Source organism: Podarcis bocagei, assembly GCF_964188305.1.
Source record: "Podarcis bocagei genome assembly, chromosome: 6".
Lineage (NCBI taxonomy): Eukaryota > Metazoa > Chordata > Lepidosauria > Squamata > Lacertidae > Podarcis > Podarcis bocagei.
In genome coordinates, this window is record NC_138130.1 from 102,903,432 (window position 1) to 102,930,591 (window position 27,160).

General features: G+C 45.2%; 3 protein-coding genes across 14 annotated transcripts in view; 2 read left to right on the forward strand and 1 right to left on the reverse strand.

Annotated features, from left to right (window-relative positions):
- Positions 1-27,160, reverse strand: part of LOC308588810 (uncharacterized protein) — a 218,927-nt gene that overhangs the window by 141,780 nt on the left and 49,987 nt on the right. The window contains exons 2-4 of one of the 2 annotated variants that reach the window (XM_081197496.1): positions 20,206-20,237; positions 19,973-20,089; positions 18,773-19,393 (exon numbers count right to left, since the gene is read on the reverse strand). In XM_081197496.1, coding sequence (XP_081053622.1) covers positions 19,343-19,393; positions 19,973-20,089; positions 20,206-20,237 — 200 coding nt within the window. In that variant the 3' untranslated portion in view covers positions 18,773-19,342. Of the gene's footprint in view, positions 1-18,772; positions 19,394-19,972; positions 20,090-20,205; positions 20,238-27,160 lie in introns of those variants that run through there. The other variant, XM_081197495.1, reaches the window with a different exon arrangement.
- Positions 1-27,160, forward strand: part of LOC308588706 (uncharacterized protein) — a 196,808-nt gene that overhangs the window by 51,714 nt on the left and 117,934 nt on the right. The window lies entirely within an intron of this gene.
- LOC308588534 (coiled-coil domain-containing protein 27-like) lies at positions 22,750-27,006 on the forward strand (the record flags this gene model as incomplete). Its single annotated transcript, XM_081196946.1, has 5 exons — positions 22,750-22,812; positions 23,917-23,994; positions 24,986-25,198; positions 26,583-26,687; positions 26,808-27,006. 5 exons carry the CDS (start codon positions 22,750-22,752, stop codon positions 26,934-26,936), a joined length of 588 nt encoding a protein of 195 aa, XP_081053072.1. The 3' UTR covers positions 26,937-27,006.

The following is a 27,160-nucleotide window of genomic DNA, read 5'->3' on the forward strand; positions in this document are numbered from 1 at the left end:
TAGGGATTGCAGGGGGGTGCAGCATCCGGAGGTGCCAATATGGTTTGGCTACTGGATGGTGTCTGTACTTTATCTGTGGAGAGGGTCTGGGTTTGGGTCTGGTGTGGTTGATTGGAGATGGCGTTCTGTGTGTCTCTGGTTCTGGTGTCGGTTTTTGTGGGGAGGGCTAATTTCCAGATGTCTGGCAGGCGGGACGTGTCGTCACGCTTGTTCATGTTGTGAGGGTGTTTCTCTATCTCGATGGCTTCCATGATTATTCTCTTGTGGTGATGTTCCATGTTAAAGAGCAATTTGGAATCTGCAAAATTAATTTCGTGTCCTGTTTCTTTCATGTGTTGGTAAAGAGAGGAAGTTTTTTCTTCTTTTTTGACGGCATTCTTGTGTTCTGCGATACGTGCATTTATTCGTCTGTTTGTTTGTCCAATGTACGTGGCTGGGCAGACTTTGCACACCTAATGACCCTCCTAAGTGGTACTCAGAATATCACTCAAGAAATCACTCAAGATATCCCTCAAGTAATTAAGGAACAAAAGAAGAAAAGGCACACTAATCTGGGAACTCCCTCTCTGCCCAGAACGTTGGAGGCTATACACCACACCCCCTCAACAGTATTTATAGGAACTCAAACACTGAGATCCTGCTCTGTTCTAGTAACAAGAAGCCGAAAGCACCAGCCTGAAGATGACGAGTGAGACCTCGTCGAAACGTCGCCTAGACACCCCAACTCTTACACGGGAAGACACCCGAAGACACCAAAACCTGCATATATATATATATATATATATATATATATATATATATATATATATATATATAGGTTTTGGTGTCTTCGGGTGTCTTCCCGTGTAAGAGTTGGGGTGTCTAGGCGACGTTTCGACGAGGTCTCACTCGTCATCTTCAGGCTGGTGCTTTCGGCTTCTTGTTACTAGAACAGAGCAGGATCTCAGTGTTTGAGTTCCTATAAATACTGTTGAGGGGGTGTGGTGTATAGCCTCCAACGTTCTGGGCAGATAGGAAGTTCCTAGGTTAATGTGCCTTTTCTTCTTTTGTTCATTAATTACTTGAGGGATATCTTGAGTGATTACTTGAGTGATATTCTGAGTACCACTTAGGAGGGTCATTAGGTGTGGATTAGTTGCTAAAGCTTTCGTGTCTTGACCTCTTGACCTTGTGAAGAGTTTTTCTGAGAAGATGGCTGTACTGCACTTAGTTGTGCTCTGGCTTGGCTTCGTGTATAGGGGCGAGCTGTGGTTTTGTGCCCTGTGCCAGCCAGATCTGTGTAGGGATTGCAGGGGGGTGCAGCATCCGGAGGTGCCACTATGGTTTGGCTACTGGATGGTGTCTGTAATTTATCTGTGGAGAGGGTCTGGGTTTGGGTCTGGTGTGGTTGATTGGAGATGGCGTTCTGTGTGCCTCTGGTTCTGGTGTCGGTTTTTGTGGGGAGGGCTAATTTCCAGATGTCTGGCAGGCGGGACGTGTCGTCACGCTTGTTCATGTTGTGAGGGTGTTTCTCTATCTCGATGGCTTCCATGATTATTCTCTTGTGGTGATGTTCCATGTTAAAGAGCAATTTGGAATCTGCAAAATTAATTTCGTGTCCTGTTTCTTTCATGTGTTGGTAAAGAGAGGAAGTTTTTTCTTCTTTTTTGACGGCATTCTTGTGTTCTGCGATACGTGCATTTATTCGTCTGTTTGTTTGTCCAATGTACGTGGCTGGGCAGACTTTGCAGGGTATTTCATAGACCCCTTGGTTTTCTAACTGGATTTTATCTTTTGGGTTTCTGAGGATATTGGCTATTTTTTGGTTGGTGCAAAAGGCTGTTTTGATATTGTGTTTATGGAGGATTTTGCTAATTTTATCTGTAGTGCCCTTGATATAAGGAAGGAGGGCCATGCCATTGTTTTCTTCTGTGTCTTGGTTTTTGGGGGGTGTTTCTTTTTGGATTAGCTTCGTAACCCTGTTTTGCTGGTATCCGTTGGCGATTAACACATTTGAGAGATTCTGTAACTCAGTTGTCAAGTGGTCTTTGTCAGCCAGGCGTTTGGTTCTGGAGATGAGAGTCTTGGCTACGGAGTTTATTTGTGCAGGGTGGTGGTGTGATTGTGCATGTAAGTAGCGGTTGGTGTGTGTTTTTTTCCGGTAGATAGTGTGTCCTAGGGAGCCATCAGGTTTTTTGTAGATTAGGACGTCAAGGAAGGGAAGTTGGTTGTTGGCTTCTATTTCCATAGTGAATTGTATTTTGGGGTGTAGGCTGTTGAGATGTGTGAGGAAGCTATCTAGTTTTTCCTTCCCGTGTGGCCAAATTACAAAGGTGTCGTCAACATATCTGAGCCAAAGTTTGGGTTTGTGTTCTGACTTGTCTAAAGCATTGGTTTCAAAGTGTTCCATGTACAGATTTGCGATGACCGGTGAGAGGGGTGATCCCATAGGTGCTCCTTCTATCTGTTTGTATCTTTGTCCATTGTGGATGAAGTACGTGTTGGTTAGGCAGTGGTTGGTCAGGTCCAGGATGTATTCGGGGGGATTGTATTTGTTTTGAATGGCTGTCAAGGCTTCATTAATGGGCACTTGTGTGAAGAGAGATACAACATCGAAGCTCACAAGTAGGTCATCGGGATGTAGGTTTTGCTTCTTTATTGTTTCTATGAACTGGAAGGAGTTTGTAACGTGTGAAGCGATAGATTCTGCATAGGGCTGAAGTTGCTTAGCGAGAAATTTAGCGAGATTTTGTAGAGGTGAGCCTATGGAGCTGACTATTGGTCTGAGTGGTGTTCCTTCTTTGTGTATCTTGGGGAGACCGTAGAGTTTGGGGCATCTGGATGATTTTTCTCTGGGGATGATTCTTAGCTGGATTTCTTCACTGATAGGAGAGGCTTTTATTTTGGATTTGGTGGTTTTTTCCAGATAGGTGGTGGGATCTGTTTTTATAGGTTGGTAGGTAGGGTCTTGGAGTAGATTTGATAGTTTTGCTTGGTAGTCCGATGTGTTCATCACAACAGTGGCATTACCTTTGTCTGCTGGGAGAATGATTATGTTGTTGTCTTTCCTCAGGTTGGTGAGTGCTTTCTGTTCTTCTTTGTGTAAATTGCTTCTGGGTGGTTTGCTGGAGCAGAGGATGTTGGTGACTTCAAGTCTGATTTTATTGGCTTCATCTGGGTTGATTTTGGTTAGGCTAGCTTCGACTCCGCATATGATGTTTTCCGTGGGGATGCGTCTCGGGGCGACTGCAAAGTTGAAACCTTTGGAGAGTACTTTGGTTTCAGTTGAGGTGAGGATCCTGTCTGATATGTTATGTACTGTTTGTTTCATGGGTTGTTGTGGAGGGTGGCTGGGCTTCTGGCGTTTCTCTAGTTTGTGGAGTTTGTTGGTGTGTATGTCTGTCTTATGTGAGGACTCTGTTTCAGCTCTCCAAACGGCTAGTTGTTTGCATTTGTCCCAGAGTGCAGGGTGGATTTTGTTACAGAGTTTGAGGTGAAGAGTGAGCAGATCTTTGTTGGTTTGGTTTAGTAGGTATCTTTTCTTATGTAGTTCGTTTCTGATTAGGGATAGTTCAGTTCGTTTCAGGATCCTTTCGGTAGCTGGGGTTTTAGAGTGGAATTTAAGTTGGAAGCATGTGGGAATTAAGTTGTTGTCTCGGCAGTTGCGTAGGAACAAGAGATCACATAAGATGGTGGCTCTTCGGATTTCTAGTTTCTCGTAGGTTCTTGTCAGCTGGAAGGTTTCCTCCCCGTAGAGGTGAGATATTTGCTTTCGTAGATTTTCACGGGTACAGGAATGTAGGTTTTGGTGTCTTCGGGTGTCTTCCCGTGTAAGAGTTGGGGTGTCTAGGCGACGTTTCGACGAGGTCTCACTCGTCATCTTCAGGCTGGTGCTTTCGGCTTCTTGTTACTAGAACAGAGCAGGATCTCAGTGTTTGAGTTCCTATAAATACTGTTGAGGGGGTGTGGTGTATAGCCTCCAACGTTCTGGGCAGATAGGAAGTTCCTAGGTTAATGTGCCTTTTCTTCTTTTGTTCATTAATTACTTGAGGGATATCTTGAGTGATTACTTGAGTGATATTCTGAGTACCACTTAGGAGGGTCATTAGGTGTGGATTAGTTGCTAAAGCTTTCGTGTCTTGACCTCTTGACCTTGTGAAGAGTTTTTCTGAGAAGATGGCTGTACTGCACTTAGTTGTGCTCTGGCTTGGCTTCGTGTATAGGGGCGAGCTGTGGTTTTGTGCCCTGTGCCAGCCAGATCTGTGTAGGGATTGCAGGGGGGTGCAGCATCCGGAGGTGCCACTATGGTTTGGCTACTGGATGGTGTCTGTAATTTATCTGTGGAGAGGGTCTGGGTTTGGGTCTGGTGTGGTTGATTGGAGATGGCGTTCTGTGTGCCTCTGGTTCTGGTGTCGGTTTTTGTGGGGAGGGCTAATTTCCAGATGTCTGGCAGGCGGGACGTGTCGTCACGCTTGTTCATGTTGTGAGGGTGTTTCTCTATCTCGATGGCTTCCATGATTATTCTCTTGTGGTGATGTTCCATGTTAAAGAGCAATTTGGAATCTGCAAAATTAATTTCGTGTCCTGTTTCTTTCATGTGTTGGTAAAGAGAGGAAGTTTTTTCTTCTTTTTTGACGGCATTCTTGTGTTCTGCGATACGTGCATTTATTCGTCTGTTTGTTTGTCCAATGTACGTGGCTGGGCAGACTTTGCAGGGTATTTCATAGACCCCTTGGTTTTCTAACTGGATTTTATCTTTTGGGTTTCTGAGGATATTGGCTATTTTTTGGTTGGTGCAAAAGGCTGTTTTGATATTGTGTTTATGGAGGATTTTGCTAATTTTATCTGTAGTGCCCTTGATATAAGGAAGGAGGGCCATGCCATTGTTTTCTTCTGTGTCTTGGTTTTTGGGGGGTGTTTCTTTTTGGATTAGCTTCGTAACCCTGTTTTGCTGGTATCCGTTGGCGATTAACACATTTGAGAGATTCTGTAACTCAGTTGTCAAGTGGTCTTTGTCAGCCAGGCGTTTGGTTCTGGAGATGAGAGTCTTGGCTACGGAGTTTATTTGTGCAGGGTGGTGGTGTGATTGTGCATGTAAGTAGCGGTTGGTGTGTGTTTTTTTCCGGTAGATAGTGTGTCCTAGGGAGCCATCAGGTTTTTTGTAGATTAGGACGTCAAGGAAGGGAAGTTGGTTGTTGGCTTCTATTTCCATAGTGAATTGTATTTTGGGGTGTAGGCTGTTGAGATGTGTGAGGAAGCTATCTAGTTTTTCCTTCCCGTGTGGCCAAATTACAAAGGTGTCGTCAACATATCTGAGCCAAAGTTTGGGTTTGTGTTCTGACTTGTCTAAAGCATTGGTTTCAAAGTGTTCCATGTACAGATTTGCGATGACCGGTGAGAGGGGTGATCCCATAGGTGCTCCTTCTATCTGTTTGTATCTTTGTCCATTGTGGATGAAGTACGTGTTGGTTAGGCAGTGGTTGGTCAGGTCCAGGATGTATTCGGGGGGATTGTATTTGTTTTGAATGGCTATCAAGGCTTCATTAATGGGCACTTGTGTGAAGAGAGATACAACATCGAAGCTCACAAGTAGGTCATCGGGATGTAGGTTTTGCTTCTTTATTGTTTCTATGAACTGGAAGGAGTTTGTAACGTGTGAAGCGATAGATTCTGCATAGGGCTGAAGTTGCTTAGCGAGAAATTTAGCGAGATTTTGTAGAGGTGAGCCTATGGAGCTGACTATTGGTCTGAGTGGTGTTCCTTCTTTGTGTATCTTGGGGAGACCGTAGAGTTTGGGGCATCTGGATGATTTTTCTCTGGGGATGATTCTTAGCTGGATTTCTTCACTGATAGGAGAGGCTTTTATTTTGGATTTGGTGGTTTTTTCCAGATAGGTGGTGGGATCTGTTTTTATAGGTTGGTAGGTAGGGTCTTGGAGTAGATTTGATAGTTTTGCTTGGTAGTCCGATGTGTTCATCACAACAGTGGCATTACCTTTGTCTGCTGGGAGAATGATTATGTTGTTGTCTTTCCTCAGGTTGGTGAGTGCTTTCTGTTCTTCTTTGTGTAAATTGCTTCTGGGTGGTTTGCTGGAGCAGAGGATGTTGGTGACTTCAAGTCTGATTTTATTGGCTTCATCTGGGTTGATTTTGGTTAGGCTAGCTTCGACTCCGCATATGATGTTTTCCGTGGGGATGCGTCTCGGGGCGACTGCAAAGTTGAAACCTTTGGAGAGTACTTTGGTTTCAGTTGAGGTGAGGATCCTGTCTGATATGTTATGTACTGTTTGTTTCATGGGTTGTTGTGGAGGGTGGCTGGGCTTCTGGCGTTTCTCTAGTTTGTGGAGTTTGTTGGTGTGTATGTCTGTCTTATGTGAGGACTCTGTTTCAGCTCTCCAAACGGCTAGTTGTTTGCATTTGTCCCAGAGTGCAGGGTGGATTTTGTTACAGAGTTTGAGGTGAAGAGTGAGCAGATCTTTGTTGGTTTGGTTTAGTAGGTATCTTTTCTTATGTAGTTCGTTTCTGATTAGGGATAGTTCAGTTCGTTTCAGGATCCTTTCGGTAGCTGGGGTTTTAGAGTGGAATTTAAGTTGGAAGCATGTGGGAATTAAGTTGTTGTCTCGGCAGTTGCGTAGGAACAAGAGATCACATAAGATGGTGGCTCTTCGGATTTCTAGTTTCTCGTAGGTTCTTGTCAGCTGGAAGGTTTCCTCCCCGTAGAGGTGAGATATTTGCTTTCGTAGATTTTCACGGGTACAGGAATGTAGGTTTTGGTGTCTTCGGGTGTCTTCCCGTGTAAGAGTTGGGGTGTCTAGGCGACGTTTCGACGAGGTCTCACTCGTCATCTTCAGGCTGGTGCTTTCGGCTTCTTGTTACTAGAACAGAGCAGGATCTCAGTGTTTGAGTTCCTATAAATACTGTTGAGGGGGTGTGGTGTATAGCCTCCAACGTTCTGGGCAGATAGGAAGTTCCTAGGTTAATGTGCCTTTTCTTCTTTTGTTCATTAATTACTTGAGGGATATCTTGAGTGATTACTTGAGTGATATTCTGAGTACCACTTAGGAGGGTCATTAGGTGTGGATTAGTTGCTAAAGCTTTCGTGTCTTGACCTCTTGACCTTGTGAAGAGTTTTTCTGAGAAGATGGCTGTACTGCACTTAGTTGTGCTCTGGCTTGGCTTCGTGTATAGGGGCGAGCTGTGGTTTTGTGCCCTGTGCCAGCCAGATCTGTGTAGGGATTGCAGGGGGGTGCAGCATCCGGAGGTGCCACTATGGTTTGGCTACTGGATGGTGTCTGTAATTTATCTGTGGAGAGGGTCTGGGTTTGGGTCTGGTGTGGTTGATTGGAGATGGCGTTCTGTGTGCCTCTGGTTCTGGTGTCGGTTTTTGTGGGGAGGGCTAATTTCCAGATGTCTGGCAGGCGGGACGTGTCGTCACGCTTGTTCATGTTGTGAGGGTGTTTCTCTATCTCGATGGCTTCCATGATTATTCTCTTGTGGTGATGTTCCATGTTAAAGAGCAATTTGGAATCTGCAAAATTAATTTCGTGTCCTGTTTCTTTCATGTGTTGGTAAAGAGAGGAAGTTTTTTCTTCTTTTTTGACGGCATTCTTGTGTTCTGCGATACGTGCATTTATTCGTCTGTTTGTTTGTCCAATGTACGTGGCTGGGCAGACTTTGCAGGGTATTTCATAGACCCCTTGGTTTTCTAACTGGATTTTATCTTTTGGGTTTCTGAGGATATTGGCTATTTTTTGGTTGGTGCAAAAGGCTGTTTTGATATTGTGTTTATGGAGGATTTTGCTAATTTTATCTGTAGTGCCCTTGATATAAGGAAGGAGGGCCATGCCATTGTTTTCTTCTGTGTCTTGGTTTTTGGGGGGTGTTTCTTTTTGGATTAGCTTCGTAACCCTGTTTTGCTGGTATCCGTTGGCGATTAACACATTTGAGAGATTCTGTAACTCAGTTGTCAAGTGGTCTTTGTCAGCCAGGCGTTTGGTTCTGGAGATGAGAGTCTTGGCTACGGAGTTTATTTGTGCAGGGTGGTGGTGTGATTGTGCATGTAAGTAGCGGTTGGTGTGTGTTTTTTTCCGGTAGATAGTGTGTCCTAGGGAGCCATCAGGTTTTTTGTAGATTAGGACGTCAAGGAAGGGAAGTTGGTTGTTGGCTTCTATTTCCATAGTGAATTGTATTTTGGGGTGTAGGCTGTTGAGATGTGTGAGGAAGCTATCTAGTTTTTCCTTCCCGTGTGGCCAAATTACAAAGGTGTCGTCAACATATCTGAGCCAAAGTTTGGGTTTGTGTTCTGACTTGTCTAAAGCATTGGTTTCAAAGTGTTCCATGTACAGATTTGCGATGACCGGTGAGAGGGGTGATCCCATAGGTGCTCCTTCTATCTGTTTGTATCTTTGTCCATTGTGGATGAAGTACGTGTTGGTTAGGCAGTGGTTGGTCAGGTCCAGGATGTATTCGGGGGGATTGTATTTGTTTTGAATGGCTGTCAAGGCTTCATTAATGGGCACTTGTGTGAAGAGAGATACAACATCGAAGCTCACAAGTAGGTCATCGGGATGTAGGTTTTGCTTCTTTATTGTTTCTATGAACTGGAAGGAGTTTGTAACGTGTGAAGCGATAGATTCTGCATAGGGCTGAAGTTGCTTAGCGAGAAATTTAGCGAGATTTTGTAGAGGTGAGCCTATGGAGCTGACTATTGGTCTGAGTGGTGTTCCTTCTTTGTGTATCTTGGGGAGACCGTAGAGTTTGGGGCATCTGGATGATTTTTCTCTGGGGATGATTCTTAGCTGGATTTCTTCACTGATAGGAGAGGCTTTTATTTTGGATTTGGTGGTTTTTTCCAGATAGGTGGTGGGATCTGTTTTTATAGGTTGGTAGGTAGGGTCTTGGAGTAGATTTGATAGTTTTGCTTGGTAGTCCGATGTGTTCATCACAACAGTGGCATTACCTTTGTCTGCTGGGAGAATGATTATGTTGTTGTCTTTCCTCAGGTTGGTGAGTGCTTTCTGTTCTTCTTTGTGTAAATTGCTTCTGGGTGGTTTGCTGGAGCAGAGGATGTTGGTGACTTCAAGTCTGATTTTATTGGCTTCATCTGGGTTGATTTTGGTTAGGCTAGCTTCGACTCCGCATATGATGTTTTCCGTGGGGATGCGTCTCGGGGCGACTGCAAAGTTGAAACCTTTGGAGAGTACTTTGGTTTCAGTTGAGGTGAGGATCCTGTCTGATATGTTATGTACTGTTTGTTTCATGGGTTGTTGTGGAGGGTGGCTGGGCTTCTGGCGTTTCTCTAGTTTGTGGAGTTTGTTGGTGTGTATGTCTGTCTTATGTGAGGACTCTGTTTCAGCTCTCCAAACGGCTAGTTGTTTGCATTTGTCCCAGAGTGCAGGGTGGATTTTGTTACAGAGTTTGAGGTGAAGAGTGAGCAGATCTTTGTTGGTTTGGTTTAGTAGGTATCTTTTCTTATGTAGTTCGTTTCTGATTAGGGATAGTTCAGTTCGTTTCAGGATCCTTTCGGTAGCTGGGGTTTTAGAGTGGAATTTAAGTTGGAAGCATGTGGGAATTAAGTTGTTGTCTCGGCAGTTGCGTAGGAACAAGAGATCACATAAGATGGTGGCTCTTCGGATTTCTAGTTTCTCGTAGGTTCTTGTCAGCTGGAAGGTTTCCTCCCCGTAGAGGTGAGATATTTGCTTTCGTAGATTTTCACGGGTACAGGAATGTAGGTTTTGGTGTCTTCGGGTGTCTTCCCGTGTAAGAGTTGGGGTGTCTAGGCGACGTTTCGACGAGGTCTCACTCGTCATCTTCAGGCTGGTGCTTTCGGCTTCTTGTTACTAGAACAGAGCAGGATCTCAGTGTTTGAGTTCCTATAAATACTGTTGAGGGGGTGTGGTGTATAGCCTCCAACGTTCTGGGCAGATAGGAAGTTCCTAGGTTAATGTGCCTTTTCTTCTTTTGTTCATTAATTACTTGAGGGATATCTTGAGTGATTACTTGAGTGATATTCTGAGTACCACTTAGGAGGGTCATTAGGTGTGGATTAGTTGCTAAAGCTTTCGTGTCTTGACCTCTTGACCTTGTGAAGAGTTTTTCTGAGAAGATGGCTGTACTGCACTTAGTTGTGCTCTGGCTTGGCTTCGTGTATAGGGGCGAGCTGTGGTTTTGTGCCCTGTGCCAGCCAGATCTGTGTAGGGATTGCAGGGGGGTGCAGCATCCGGAGGTGCCACTATGGTTTGGCTACTGGATGGTGTCTGTAATTTATCTGTGGAGAGGGTCTGGGTTTGGGTCTGGTGTGGTTGATTGGAGATGGCGTTCTGTGTGCCTCTGGTTCTGGTGTCGGTTTTTGTGGGGAGGGCTAATTTCCAGATGTCTGGCAGGCGGGACGTGTCGTCACGCTTGTTCATGTTGTGAGGGTGTTTCTCTATCTCGATGGCTTCCATGATTATTCTCTTGTGGTGATGTTCCATGTTAAAGAGCAATTTGGAATCTGCAAAATTAATTTCGTGTCCTGTTTCTTTCATGTGTTGGTAAAGAGAGGAAGTTTTTTCTTCTTTTTTGACGGCATTCTTGTGTTCTGCGATACGTGCATTTATTCGTCTGTTTGTTTGTCCAATGTACGTGGCTGGGCAGACTTTGCAGGGTATTTCATAGACCCCTTGGTTTTCTAACTGGATTTTATCTTTTGGGTTTCTGAGGATATTGGCTATTTTTTGGTTGGTGCAAAAGGCTGTTTTGATATTGTGTTTATGGAGGATTTTGCTAATTTTATCTGTAGTGCCCTTGATATAAGGAAGGAGGGCCATGCCATTGTTTTCTTCTGTGTCTTGGTTTTTGGGGGGTGTTTCTTTTTGGATTAGCTTCGTAACCCTGTTTTGCTGGTATCCGTTGGCGATTAACACATTTGAGAGATTCTGTAACTCAGTTGTCAAGTGGTCTTTGTCAGCCAGGCGTTTGGTTCTGGAGATGAGAGTCTTGGCTACGGAGTTTATTTGTGCAGGGTGGTGGTGTGATTGTGCATGTAAGTAGCGGTTGGTGTGTGTTTTTTTCCGGTAGATAGTGTGTCCTAGGGAGCCATCAGGTTTTTTGTAGATTAGGACGTCAAGGAAGGGAAGTTGGTTGTTGGCTTCTATTTCCATAGTGAATTGTATTTTGGGGTGTAGGCTGTTGAGATGTGTGAGGAAGCTATCTAGTTTTTCCTTCCCGTGTGGCCAAATTACAAAGGTGTCGTCAACATATCTGAGCCAAAGTTTGGGTTTGTGTTCTGACTTGTCTAAAGCATTGGTTTCAAAGTGTTCCATGTACAGATTTGCGATGACCGGTGAGAGGGGTGATCCCATAGGTGCTCCTTCTATCTGTTTGTATCTTTGTCCATTGTGGATGAAGTACGTGTTGGTTAGGCAGTGGTTGGTCAGGTCCAGGATGTATTCGGGGGGATTGTATTTGTTTTGAATGGCTGTCAAGGCTTCATTAATGGGCACTTGTGTGAAGAGAGATACAACATCGAAGCTCACAAGTAGGTCATCGGGATGTAGGTTTTGCTTCTTTATTGTTTCTATGAACTGGAAGGAGTTTGTAACGTGTGAAGCGATAGATTCTGCATAGGGCTGAAGTTGCTTAGCGAGAAATTTAGCGAGATTTTGTAGAGGTGAGCCTATGGAGCTGACTATTGGTCTGAGTGGTGTTCCTTCTTTGTGTATCTTGGGGAGACCGTAGAGTTTGGGGCATCTGGATGATTTTTCTCTGGGGATGATTCTTAGCTGGATTTCTTCACTGATAGGAGAGGCTTTTATTTTGGATTTGGTGGTTTTTTCCAGATAGGTGGTGGGATCTGTTTTTATAGGTTGGTAGGTAGGGTCTTGGAGTAGATTTGATAGTTTTGCTTGGTAGTCCGATGTGTTCATCACAACAGTGGCATTACCTTTGTCTGCTGGGAGAATGATTATGTTGTTGTCTTTCCTCAGGTTGGTGAGTGCTTTCTGTTCTTCTTTGTGTAAATTGCTTCTGGGTGGTTTGCTGGAGCAGAGGATGTTGGTGACTTCAAGTCTGATTTTATTGGCTTCATCTGGGTTGATTTTGGTTAGGCTAGCTTCGACTCCGCATATGATGTTTTCCGTGGGGATGCGTCTCGGGGCGACTGCAAAGTTGAAACCTTTGGAGAGTACTTTGGTTTCAGTTGAGGTGAGGATCCTGTCTGATATGTTATGTACTGTTTGTTTCATGGGTTGTTGTGGAGGGTGGCTGGGCTTCTGGCGTTTCTCTAGTTTGTGGAGTTTGTTGGTGTGTATGTCTGTCTTATGTGAGGACTCTGTTTCAGCTCTCCAAACGGCTAGTTGTTTGCATTTGTCCCAGAGTGCAGGGTGGATTTTGTTACAGAGTTTGAGGTGAAGAGTGAGCAGATCTTTGTTGGTTTGGTTTAGTAGGTATCTTTTCTTATGTAGTTCGTTTCTGATTAGGGATAGTTCAGTTCGTTTCAGGATCCTTTCGGTAGCTGGGGTTTTAGAGTGGAATTTAAGTTGGAAGCATGTGGGAATTAAGTTGTTGTCTCGGCAGTTGCGTAGGAACAAGAGATCACATAAGATGGTGGCTCTTCGGATTTCTAGTTTCTCGTAGGTTCTTGTCAGCTGGAAGGTTTCCTCCCCGTAGAGGTGAGATATTTGCTTTCGTAGATTTTCACGGGTACAGGAATGTAGGTTTTGGTGTCTTCGGGTGTCTTCCCGTGTAAGAGTTGGGGTGTCTAGGCGACGTTTCGACGAGGTCTCACTCGTCATCTTCAGGCTGGTGCTTTCGGCTTCTTGTTACTAGAACAGAGCAGGATCTCAGTGTTTGAGTTCCTATAAATACTGTTGAGGGGGTGTGGTGTATAGCCTCCAACGTTCTGGGCAGATAGGAAGTTCCTAGGTTAATGTGCCTTTTCTTCTTTTGTTCATTAATTACTTGAGGGATATCTTGAGTGATTACTTGAGTGATATTCTGAGTACCACTTAGGAGGGTCATTAGGTGTGGATTAGTTGCTAAAGCTTTCGTGTCTTGACCTCTTGACCTTGTGAAGAGTTTTTCTGAGAAGATGGCTGTACTGCACTTAGTTGTGCTCTGGCTTGGCTTCGTGTATAGGGGCGAGCTGTGGTTTTGTGCCCTGTGCCAGCCAGATCTGTGTAGGGATTGCAGGGGGGTGCAGCATCCGGAGGTGCCACTATGGTTTGGCTACTGGATGGTGTCTGTAATTTATCTGTGGAGAGATAAATTACATGCACGCTACTTACATGCACAATCACACCACCACCCTGCACAAATAAACTCCGTAGCCAAGACTCTCATCTCCAGAACCAAACGCCTGGCTGACAAAGACCACTTGACAACTGAGTTACAGAATCTCTCAAATGTGTTAATCGCCAACGGATACCAGCAAAACAGGGTTACGAAGCTAATCCAAAAAGAAACACCCCCCAAAAACCAAGACACAGAAGAAAACAATGGCATGGCCCTCCTTCCTTATATCAAGGGCACTACAGATAAAATTAGCAAAATCCTCCATAAACACAATATCAAAACAGCCTTTTGCACCAACCAAAAAATAGCCAATATCCTCAGAAACCCAAAAGATAAAATCCAGTTAGAAAACCAAGGGGTCTATGAAATACCCTGCAAAGTCTGCCCAGCCACGTACATTGGACAAACAAACAGACGAATAAATGCACGTATCGCAGAACACAAGAATGCCGTCAAAAAAGAAGAAAAAACTTCCTCTCTTTACCAACACATGAAAGAAACAGGACACGAAATTAATTTTGCAGATTCCAAATTGCTCTTTAACATGGAACATCACCACAAGAGAATAATCATGGAAGCCATCGAGATAGAGAAACACCCTCACAACATGAACAAGCGTGACGACACGTCCCGCCTGCCAGACATCTGGAAATTAGCCCTCCCCACAAAAACCGACACCAGAACCAGAGGCACACAGAACGCCATCTCCAATCAACCACACCAGACCCAAACCCAGACCCTCTCCACAGATAAATTACAGACACCATCCAGTAGCCAAACCATAGTGGCACCTCCGGATGCTGCACCCCCCTGCAATCCCTACACAGATCTGGCTGGCACAGGGCACAAAACCACAGCTCGCCCCTATACACGAAGCCAAGCCAGAGCACAACTAAGTGCAGTACAGCCATCTTCTCAGAAAAACTCTTCACAAGGTCAAGAGGTCAAGACACGAAAGCTTTAGCAACTAATCCACACCTAATGACCCTCCTAAGTGGTACTCAGAATATCACTCAAGTAATCACTCAAGATATCCCTCAAGTAATTAATGAACAAAAGAAGAAAAGGCACATTAACCTAGGAACTTCCTATCTGCCCAGAACGTTGGAGGCTATACACCACACCCCCTCAACAGTATTTATAGGAACTCAAACACTGAGATCCTGCTCTGTTCTAGTAACAAGAAGCCGAAAGCACCAGCCTGAAGATGACGAGTGAGACCTCGTCGAAACGTCGCCTAGACACCCCAACTCTTACACGGGAAGACACCCGAAGACACCAAAACCTACATTCCTGTACCCGTGAAAATCTACGAAAGCAAATATCTCACCTCTACGGGGAGGAAACCTTCCAGCTGACAAGAACCTACGAGAAACTAGAAATCCGAAGAGCCACCATCTTATGTGATCTCTTGTTCCTACGCAACTGCCGAGACAACAACTTAATTCCCACATGCTTCCAACTTAAATTCCACTCTAAAACCCCAGCTACCGAAAGGATCCTGAAACGAACTGAACTATCCCTAATCAGAAACGAACTACATAAGAAAAGATACCTACTAAACCAAACCAACAAAGATCTGCTCACTCTTCACCTCAAACTCTGTAACAAAATCCACCCTGCACTCTGGGACAAATGCAAACAACTAGCCGTTTGGAGAGCTGAAACAGAGTCCTCACATAAGACAGACATACACACCAACAAACTCCACAAACTAGAGAAACGCCAGAAGCCCAGCCACCCTCCACAACAACCCATGAAACAAACAGTACATAACATATCAGACAGGATCCTCACCTCAACTGAAACCAAAGTACTCTCCAAAGGTTTCAACTTTGCAGTCGCCCCGAGACGCATCCCCACGGAAAACATCATATGCGGAGTCGAAGCTAGCCTAACCAAAATCAACCCAGATGAAGCCAATAAAATCAGACTTGAAGTCACCAACATCCTCTGCTCCAGCAAACCACCCAGAAGCAATTTACACAAAGAAGAACAGAAAGCACTCACCAACCTGAGGAAAGACAACAACATAATCATTCTCCCAGCAGACAAAGGTAATGCCACTGTTGTGATGAACACATCGGACTACCAAGCAAAACTATCAAATCTACTCCAAGACCCTACCTACCAACCTATAAAAACAGATCCCACCACCTATCTGGAAAAAACCACCAAATCCAAAATAAAAGCCTCTCCTATCAGTGAAGAAATCCAGCTAAGAATCATCCCCAGAGAAAAATCATCCAGATGCCCCAAACTCTACGGTCTCCCCAAGATACACAAAGAAGGAACACCACTCAGACCAATAGTCAGCTCCATAGGCTCACCTCTACAAAATCTCGCTAAATTTCTCGCTAAGCAACTTCAGCCCTATGCAGAATCTATCGCTTCACACGTTACAAACTCCTTCCAGTTCATAGAAACAATAAAGAAGCAAAACCTACATCCCGATGACCTACTTGTGAGCTTCGATGTTGTATCTCTCTTCACACAAGTGCCCATTAATGAAGCCTTGACAGCCATTCAAAACAAATACAATCCCCCCGAATACATCCTGGACCTGACCAACCACTGCCTAACCAACACGTACTTCATCCACAATGGACAAAGATACAAACAGATAGAAGGAGCACCTATGGGATCACCCCTCTCACCGGTCATCGCAAATCTGTACATGGAACACTTTGAAACCAATGCTTTAGACAAGTCAGAACACAAACCCAAACTTTGGCTCAGATATGTTGACGACACCTTTGTAATTTGGCCACACGGGAAGGAAAAACTAGATAGCTTCCTCACACATCTCAACAGCCTACACCCCAAAATACAATTCACTATGGAAATAGAAGCCAACAACCAACTTCCCTTCCTTGACGTCCTAATCTACAAAAAACCTGATGGCTCCCTAGGACACACTATCTACCGGAAAAAAACACACACCAACCGCTACTTACATGCACAATCACACCACCACCCTGCACAAATAAACTCCGTAGCCAAGACTCTCATCTCCAGAACCAAACGCCTGGCTGACAAAGACCACTTGACAACTGAGTTACAGAATCTCTCAAATGTGTTAATCGCCAACGGATACCAGCAAAACAGGGTTACGAAGCTAATCCAAAAAGAAACACCCCCCAAAAACCAAGACACAGAAGAAAACAATGGCATGGCCCTCCTTCCTTATATCAAGGGCACTACAGATAAAATTAGCAAAATCCTCCATAAACACAATATCAAAACAGCCTTTTGCACCAACCAAAAAATAGCCAATATCCTCAGAAACCCAAAAGATAAAATCCAGTTAGAAAACCAAGGGGTCTATGAAATACCCTGCAAAGTCTGCCCAGCCACGTACATTGGACAAACAAACAGACGAATAAATGCACGTATCGCAGAACACAAGAATGCCGTCAAAAAAGAAGAAAAAACTTCCTCTCTTTACCAACACATGAAAGAAACAGGACACGAAATTAATTTTGCAGATTCCAAATTGCTCTTTAACATGGAACATCACCACAAGAGAATAATCATGGAAGCCATCGAGATAGAGAAACACCCTCACAACATGAACAAGCGTGACGACACGTCCCGCCTGCCAGACATCTGGAAATTAGCCCTCCCCACAAAAACCGACACCAGAACCAGAGGCACACAGAACGCCATCTCCAATCAACCACACCAGACCCAAACCCAGACCCTCTCCACAGATAAATTACAGACACCATCCAGTAGCCAAACCATAGTGGCACCTCCGGATGCTGCACCCCCCTGCAATCCCTACACAGATCTGGCTGGCACAGGGCACAAAACCACAGCTCGCCCCTATACACGAAGCCAAGCCAGAGCACAACTAAGTGCAGTACAGCCATCTTCTCAGAAAAACTCTTCACAAGGTCAAGAGGTCAAGACACGAAAGCTTTAGCAACTAATCCACACCTAATGACCCTCCTAAGTGGTACTCAGAATATCACTCAAGTAATCACTCAAGATATCCCTCAAGTAATTAATGAACAAAAGAAGAAAAGGCACATTAACCTAGGAACTTCCTATCTGCCCAGAACGTTGGAGGCTATACACCACACCCCCTCAACAGTATTTATAGGAACTCAAACACTGAGATCCTGCTCTGTTCTAGTAACAAGAAGCCGAAAGCACCAGCCTGAAGATGACGAGTGAGACCTCGTCGAAACGTCGCCTAGACACCCCAACTCTTACACGGGAAGACACCCGAAGACACCAAAACCTACATTCCTGTACCCGTGAAAATCTACGAAAGCATATATATATATATATATATATGAATGAGACCTAAAAATTATTATAACAATTCCCCCCTTTTTAATGTTTAATGTACCCTGAAGCTTTTTCTTGGTGAAGTGAATTTCAAACCATTTAAAAATGGATAGAGAAGCTTGGCACAATGCAGAGTGCCAGGCAGAACAAGGAAATGTGTGGTCATAAATTGATCTAAATACTGGACAGTGCAATAGCCTGATCTATTAGAAAGCTTAAAATGCATGAGAATCCTCCATTGGGGTTTAGGCAATAAGACACTATATATTGAACATAAAAGCTATTATACACAAAAAATGGGTCCCCCCTTTGTGGAAATAACATACTGTCAGACACATGTTAGCATTCCTACATAATATCACCCAACACCCAACATACTAATTACCATAAATATCAGTTGCATATCTTGAGGCAATCGTGATCTTTTACATATCTTTTCAATCCTGGGGCCCAGAGTCTTGAGGCTTAAAAGGTGAGAGAATGTGCTTGCAATTCAACTCCCCCCCCCTTTGTCAGCCCCCTCCCTGTCAGTCTATATCCTTTGGAAAGAGATAGCTGTGGCCACTCTGGTGTCTTTTGTTGTTGTTGCTGCCGGTAATAAATAGTCTTGTGGTCACGAGGAATTGGGAATTGGGTCTGCGTTGACATCTGTAGAAGGGATATCCTGTAAGCGGGAGGGTGGGGCAGGACTTTTGGGATGTAAAGACACAGTTATAAAGGTAAGAGGTAAAAGCCAAAAAGGGGAGAATCTCCTTGAGTTTTCTTGGGAAGCCGCGAACAATAAAAATATTGGCGAGTTAAGCATTTTATTCATTTCAATATTATTATCACATTTCCATATAATTACGACTGTTATTATATGCTAAAAATACAAAAAAGAAAAAATATAAAAGGAAAACAAAAGTAAAAAAGATAGATTACCAGCTAAACAATTTTTTCCAGACAAAAAATAAATGGACTTGACAGAACAACAGCGGGTTGTTGTTGTTTTTTAATAATATTATTAAATAATACAAAGATATTATCAAAACCACACAGATTGTTACTGGACTGGAACTTTAAGGACTAGGAGGTGAAGGAGGTGATGGTGAAATGGGCACACAATTGTGGTTATCCAATGAAGATGGAAAATGGGGGAAATTATGAAAAATTATGCCATCTGATTTTTAGATGGTACCTGACCCCATCCAAATCAGTCAAAATAAATAAGTATCAGCAATAAATGTTGGAGATGCAGACAAAATGAGGGAACCTTATTCCACATGTGGTGGACATGTCCCCAAAGGTAAAATAAAATAAAATAAAGTAAATGCTATTTATTTTAAAGAAAACCAAAGCTTTCCTAATTGATATTCTAACAATAAGCATACCAAATGAAAATAAAAGTGTGTTTCTTTACACGACAACAGCGGCTAGGATGTTAATAGCAAAATACTGGAAAATGAGTTAATATCAACAAAAGATGAATGGCAATTAAAGTTGTGCTTGTACCTTGAACTAGCCACAATGCCAGAACTTCCAAGAGACTGATATCTACTCCCAGTAATAAAAATCCTGCCAGTGATCTACCCATTGTCTTTGCCCAGAGTTCTTGAGCTTTTCTCAGGGAGCAGTGACCAGAGTTGTGGATCGACCACTAGATCATTTAACAAATTAAAATTATAAAAACAATTGTGCTATAAAAGTACATACCATATATGAAGTATCAAGATAATAGAACTTATAGCATAGTGGTTTCTTCCATGAACAACAAGTCTTACAATGTATATAGACAGGCGCAGCATTGATTTTAGTTACAGGTGACAGCAATCTGCAGCTGCAAGGTTTTCTTCTTTAAGTGACCCCTATAAAAAAAAAAAGTAAAACAAACTTTATCCATACACAGGTTTGTTAATTTGTTAAAATATGTTGAATTACAACATTATATTCATTTATATTACTTAGAATATGTACAACTGATGAAGCCCATGAGAGCGAAACAAGGCATTATTCCGGAAATCCTTGTCAAGACTGTGGAACTGTAATAGGCTCCAATTTGGACTTTATGAACGTATGTGGAACAGAAACTAGCAGACATTTGGCCTTTCGAATGAACTGATTTACTGGGGACTTCCGTCTATATTATTGCAATTTTTGTGTTGTTTATGTGCAAGATAAACCTTTGATATTGTGATAAGAATGTATAGAAGAGTATTGTTTATGTGAATTCACAGCCGGTTACGTCTTGTGTGTTTGTCAATTCCGGGAACAGCATTCCTGACCCAGATGTTTACAGGAAGTCCCTCAGATGATTCCCCTTTCAAACGGGATACGTGAACCTAGGCCAGTAGGGTCCTCCTCTCCGGCAGACAGAGAACCCCTTCCTCAAAGCCCCTCCCTCCCCCACTTCCCCATGGGGGTCCCCCACACCACCCATCACTCACCAGGATGGCTTTGGCCGTCTCTTGCTTGGAGCACTTCAGAGTTCGGAGCCCCCTGAGCTGAGCTGCCTGGCAGTTGTGAATCACCTCCGGCAGGTACAGCTGATCTTCCTCCAGCAGCTGAAAGACAAAAGTCAGTTCCTCACGAAGGGAGGGCTTCTCCACATCCGAGAGGGCAGAGTGGGGGGCAAGGAGGGCAGGTCTGAGTCCCTGCTCTGGTTCTCTCCAATACTCACCTTTGGGGGAGGGATGTGCAACCGCAGCACATCTGCAAAGAGAAGGACATGGGGACAGGTGAGTCCATCCCTGAGCACCTGGCAAGGCTATTCCAAGAGTTTTCTCCTGGATTCCAAGCCCTACTGCAGGGGAGGAGGGACACCCCAGGCCTTGGGGGCCAGTCCTGGCCTACTTTAATCAGAATATGGCTACCCAGGCCAGGGGTAGGCAAACTAAGGCCTGGGGGCTGGATGCGGCCCAATCGTCTTCTCAATCCGGCCTGCGGACAATTCGGGAATCAGTGTGTTTTTACATGAGTAGAATGTGTCCTTTTATTTAAAATGCCTCTCTGGGTTATTTGTGGGGCATAGGAATTCATTCATTCCCCCCCCCCATAGCCTGGCTCTAATAATAATAATAATAATAATAATAATAATAATAATAATAATAATAATAATAATAATAATTTATACCCTGCACATCTGGCTGAGTTTCCCCAGCCACTCTGGGCCGCTCCCAGTCGAGTGTTAAAAGCAGGACAGCGTTAAATATTAAAATCTTGAACAGGGCTGCCTTCAGATGTCTTTTAAAGAGAAGATAGCTGCTTATTTCCTTCACATCTGAAGGGAGGGTGTTCCACAGGGTGGGCGCCACTACCGAGAAGGCCCTCTGCCTGGTTCCCTGTAACCTCGCTTCTCGCAATGAGGGAACCTCCAGAAGGCTCTTGGAGCTGGACTTCAGTGTCCAGGCTGGACGATGGGGGTGGAGACGCTCCTTGGTCTGAGGGACGGTGGACCGGCCCACGGCTGAAAAAGGATGCTGACCCCTTCCCCAGGCTAAAAAGATGGTCAAGATTCGGTTCCACTCCACCCTTTTAAAATTTAAATATCAAAACAGATCCCAACTTTCAGAGCATGTAAACCACAGGAGTGGAAAGATCGCTGTGCCACTCACAGAAATAGGACTATACTTCCTTCTCCCACCTTTAAAGTATACGCAAGGAACCTCAACTCCTCTCTTCAAGCCAAAAGACAACACTTCCCCGTCCCCAGGCAAAACCCCTGGGCTTTCATTAGTAGAGCCGCCATCACGCCAGTGGCGTTTACGTCACGGGGACTGACTAAGCGGGCGGCCCACGGGACATGGTTTGAGGACCCCTGGATACAACTTTGCAAGAGATGGAAGCGGAACTCGTCCGCAAGGATGACGTGATCTCAGTCCTCCGGGAGGAGCTGGAAGTGAGGCAGAAGCTGCCTGACCAGGCCCAGCAGGGGGGTGAGCTCGCCCCAGTGGAGAGACCCGCCCAGAAGGTTGGCCCAGTCCTTCTTCTCTGTTTATTCATTGACTGCCTTTCTGTCCTGCTTTTCCTCTAAGGAGCTGAGATTGGCGTATACGTGGTTCTCCCCTGCTCCACATTTTACTCTCACAACAGCCCTGCGTGGTAGGTTAAGCTGAGAGGCTGAGGCTAGCTCAGGGTTAACTAGCAGGCTTCACACCCAAGTGGGGATCTGAACCTGGGTCTCCCGGGTCCTAGTTTGGAACATGAACCACTGTTTTTTAAATTTTCATTTCAACAATTTGCATGTCGCTTAACCGCTATACAGTAAGAATAAATGTGAGTTAAAACTATGAAATTAGCGTTCACTTGAACAACCTGCTGAGATAATCTTTGGAAAAGAAAAAATTCAGGAAGCACTGGACATTCAACAGGCCTGCCTGACCTCAACCGGAAGGGAGCGCCACAAAAATGGGATCCAAGGCACTGAAGACAGAGAGGCTCCTAGTGGATACGAGCCATGGGGGACCACTGGCAGCTACCTCATTGCAGGGTGTTGGACTGGATAATCCCCATGGTCCCTTCCAACCCTACAATTCTATGATTCTCTGATTCCTGCATTGCGGAGGGTTGGACTAGATGACTTACGAGGTCCCTTGCAACTCTGCAGTTCTATGAAAAGAAGGATCCCGAACCACACAACACTACATTGGCTGTCTGTGTGTAATTCTGTAAGCCTCTATATGTGCCAGGGCTCTTACTTTGCAATCCAACTAAAGGGAGAGCAGGGCAAGTGAATGCACAGCCTCTGTGCTAATGGCAAATGCTTGGAGATATGCTTGGTGGATTCGCCCTCAGTGGTGGCTGGTGCCTATAGGGATTGGTAGGCCTGGAGGCCAACAGTAGGTGGCGCCAAAGCCAGTGGCAGGCACAGCCAGAGTCAATGGCAGGCAGAGTCCCTATGCTTCCTATGCTTTGCATCCTCTGTGCCCAGTATTTCCTACAACAGTTCTGAGATAAGCTTGCAAGTTCTAGCAGCATTTCCCCAAGTTACTGGAGGGCTGCGCCCTCAGTTTCCAGCTTCATCGCCTTCTGAATCTTTTATCCCTCTCCTTAAAAGGAACCGGAAGAAAAACGTACGGTGCAAGTGAGTGACCCAAACCTGCGCAGGCGAGGTGTCTCTCTGCCGGTCCTTATGAAGCAGAAGAGCATCCCGGAAGAATTTCGGCAGGAATTGGAGCGGTTGAAATGGGAGCTGGCCCAGACAGATAAACAGGTGGGTTCCAAGATGGCTCGCCTTAGCAAGACGCTGCTGAAGGATCAGAATGAACTGGAGCAGCTGGAGAAAGAGGTGAGCCCAAAGGCCAGTCGGGGAGAAATTTGTCTACACTTGTAGCAAATTCGTTTCCCAAGCTCTGGTGTCCATAGAGCCGAAACAGCACCGTCCACACAAAAGAGGAAAAGTTTCTGCAGGTATGGGGAACACACAAAGATTTGCAGAAGTACAGAATGTCTATGGGGCTGGGCAGAACCCTGCCCCCTCCCCAAGCTAGAGATGGGCACCCTTTGACCTGTGGTTCAGTTGTGGCCCCCACGATTGCCTACCTGGCCCTTGGGAGTCCCTTTCCCTTGCTATCCTGCCTTTCCCCCAGGCCACAGCAAGACCTCATTCTCTAGTGTCCAAACTGACCTGGCTGGCACCCTCCTTATCAGGGTCAGAATCAGCAGTGGTGAAGTTAGGTGGTTTTAGACTCTGGTCTTAAGGACCCTACTCCTTTAGAAGGTTCAATCCCCAGTGTCTCCAGGTCACCCTCTTGAGGTGCTGCCAGTCCATGTAGACAATGCTGAACAAAGTGGAGCAAGCTTCTGGCTTGGCTTAAGAAAGGTTTTATGTGCCTAAGTCATCCTCATCACTTTGCTTACTTCCAAATGTGGTCCGACCTGCTGCTGCGTTTAACGGGGGCACATCTGCTCACTCTGTGGGGTCCCAGGACCTGTGCCCTAAAGTTCTGCCTCGTTGGTGAGTAAAAGGTCTAATCCAGGCAGGGAAAATGGAGGAGGAAGGGGAAATGTTTGAGTAGAGGAACCTAGCAGAGGCCAGTTTCCTCATTTTCCAGTTGTAAATTTGGTTCTGCACATTTCTACAGCAATTTGCACTTTTGAAGGGGGAAAAAAACCCCAACAACCCCTAAATTCTCATGAGAATTCACCAGTATTTTAGTGTGGATTTCTCCTAATATACCCTTGGTCTAACCCTAAACCATTGGTTGGCAGCCATCGCTACCTCCTGTGGGAGCGAATTCTGCAGTTGAAGTCATCAAGGCAGCTGTGCTCTGGCTGAGTCTCAGGAAGCTGCTGCCTGTCTTCTTACGGGCTGTACCTTCCAGCTGGGATTTCCGCCGGGCCGTGAACATACTCAATGGAGCCCTTTCTCATGCTTGCCTTTTTATTTTAGTTTAGCAACTTGAGAGAGGAGAGGAAGCACGAAGAAATGATGGGCTCCATCGAGAGAGAGAATTACAGTCTCAGGCAGGTGAGTTGCTGCTCCCTGCCAGTAGGGAGGGCGAATATCTCAGTTTTGGTTTCTCTCATTTTTTCCGGTCTTCTCCACATTTCCACATCAGTTTGCATTTTTTGTGTGTGTCGGGGGTGGCGGGGAGTCCTCATGAACTTCCTCAGCATTTCCGTTTGAATTTCTCCTAATATGTCCATTGTTTCATGCATTTTCCTCTAATTTGAGGCATTTAAAAATTATATTTCCCCATATATATGCATCTGCAGGTGCGCTGCACCCTAGCGTATGCATTTCCCCCCACACCTTACCTGTCTGGGGAACTGCACTGGAAAATTTGGGGAAGTGTGAATTTCAGTGGCTGGACTGTGCTTCAGTTCATTTCTTGTTGCAGAAAGTGCAAATCAGGTGGCTTTGCCACTAAATGCAAACTGAATCCACAAAGCAGGTTCCTAAGTTCTAATTGTGGGTCTCCAATGTGGTGCCCATGGGCACCAGTGTGCTTGCCTGTAATTCCTAAGGCACCTGCAAAAGAGACTGAGCTTTTCGTGCGCCATTCCTGTTTCTACAGCCTCAGCCTCTCTTACATTCAAGCCATTATTCTGTTTTGTTTTTTGCTTTATTAATTACTACATTTCTATCCCACTTGTCCTCCAAGGTGCTGTATACGTGTCTCCCTCTCTCCACTTTTTTCCTACCTTTGAGGTAGGTTAGACTGAGAGATAATGATTGGCCCAAGCTGTCCCACGACAGCAGCCATCTTCTGATATGCCGTGCCCCCATAGCAGCCATTTGGCACTCTCCTCTCACATTTCAATTCTTGTTGCACACAGTGTTTGGCTGGAGAAAAATTTGGCGCAGTGTGGATTTTCAAAGGATAGCTGCGTTTCGGTTTGTTTATTAGTCCGGGAACTGCAAATTAGGTAGTTTCCCATTAGAAAGCAGACCAAATCAAAACCTCCATCCTTACTCTTAGTTACCAGTTCTATCTTTCTCCTCTCCTGCCACGCAGGACCTCGCTGATGTGGAATCTAAACTAACTGACAAGAGCCAGATGATGGATGACTTGCAGAGCAACGTCAACCGGCTCCAGGCCGAGCTGTTCCTGAATCAGCACCATGTTGGGAACCAGCGGAGCCGGCAGAAGGAGCTGCAGAGGCAGCTGGAGATCTTGCAGCGGGCAGAGGTGCAAACCAGAGTCACTCTGGTGACCATCAGTGCCAGGGTAATCTTCTCCACAGATCGCAGGGCTTCTTCAACCACTACTACCACCCCTGTTCTTGCTATGATGTCCTTGTTATTACCGTTATTACCATTTGCATTTCTTATCAACCCTTCACCACAGCAGTGCAAAAATATGCTACTAAACTCAGTTAAAACAAAGGCTGTTGGTCCATCTAGCTGAGTATTGTCTACACCAGGGCTTCCCAAACTTGGATCTCCAGCTGTTTTTGAACTACAGTCCCCATCATCTCTGACCACTGGTCCTGCTAGCTAGATATGATGGGAGCTGTTGTCCAAAAACAGCTGGAGACCCAAGTTTGGGAAACCCTGGTTTATGTTGACTGGCAGAGGCTCTCCAGGAGTTTTGTGCCCAGTGCAACCTGCCAGGGATTGAACCCAAGACCTTCTCTGTTGAATGCATGCTTGCATGCTTACATGCATATGGGCATGTAATGTTATGAATGTACGTTTATGTCTACACACAGGCCCAAAGTATTTTCCCTAGTACCTCAGGAACAGAACTGAATTCTGTCGGTCTGCAAAACGGCAGCAGCTCCCCGAGTCTGGTGGTTGGTGCCCATTGGAGCTGGTGGGGAGGCAGGACGTGGCACCAGAGCCAGTGACAGCTGCAGCCACTGCCAGTGACAAGCAGAGCCAGATCTAGTTTTGACTGCATCCTCCTTTCTGCAACACAAGGGCAACGCTAGGGCTAAGGAGAAGGAATTGGACAGCCAGGGCCATCCACAGGGCTGGATGTAAGCAAGAAGGCAGGCAGGCAGGTGGGGGGGGGTGAGCTGCTTATTGTGGGGCTGTACCCCATTTGCCCCTCTTCTGCTTCCCAGAGTTCCTTGGGGTAAGCCATGCTATTTTAAATGGATAAAAATCTGAATTGAAGTTTCTAGTGCTCTTTGAAAGATGGAAACAAATCAAAAATTTGAAAATGGCATGAAACATGGCTCTTGCAAATGAGTAACCGAGAATCCTGGCCGCTTCCAGAATGTCCCTGTTTCAGGGGTGCGATTCAGTCACGTGCTGGGAAATCCAGATTGTGCAACTCAGGTGGATTTGGTGTTCTTGTGCAATAAACCCACTTCCGGGGGGAAACCAGACCTTTTGCTGTAAGGAAAGTGACAGGGATATCCACTGGAAAGTGAGCGATAAGGACTGCTTGGTGCAATGTCGTTCAACCTTCTCCCAAAGAAATCAGAATAAGCAATGGTCCTACTCGGGATCTTTGTGCACGTGTATCAGGACGAATGTAGACTGGTTGCCTGGGAGAGACCTCTGCCTCACTGCACTAGCTTTGATTCTAAGGAATGACATTCTCTAATTTTTGAACTAAGGCACTGTCCACTTCATTCCCCCGCCCTTCTTTTCACTGAAAGTTTGAAAGGTTTCGGAGCAGAATCATCCAGGCAACTTACAGCACCCCTGGCATCAAGTTTCCCCAGGCCAAACTCACAGACGATGAAGTTTTAGAGTCCTTACAGGTAAAAGGAACCATGTGGAAGTCAGATTGTCACTGTGGCTGCAATGCAGAAGCGGGATGGGGGAATGGAATAGCTGCCTCCATTTCTAACAGAAAGCTCCTCTGTGGATCTGTCTTCCAGAAAATAATAACAGAGCGTCTAGACTTTTACCAGTTGCTGAAACAGAAAGGGGTGAAAGTCCCAGCTCTGGGCGCCGCCGAACCGCTCCCTCCAATCACTACCTCTAAGAAAAAGACTTCCAGCAGATAGAGATTTGAAAGCTAAAGTCTCTCCTCTTCACATTCTTTCCTAAGAATGTGCCAGTGTGGTGTAGTGGTTAAGAGTGGTAGTCACGTAATCTGGGAAACCGGGTTCGTGTCTCCGCTCCTCCACATGCAGCTGCTGGGTGACCTTGGGCCAGACACACTTCTTTGAAGTCTCTCAGCCCCACTCACCTCACAGAGTGTTTGTTGTGGGGGAGGAAGGGAAAGGAG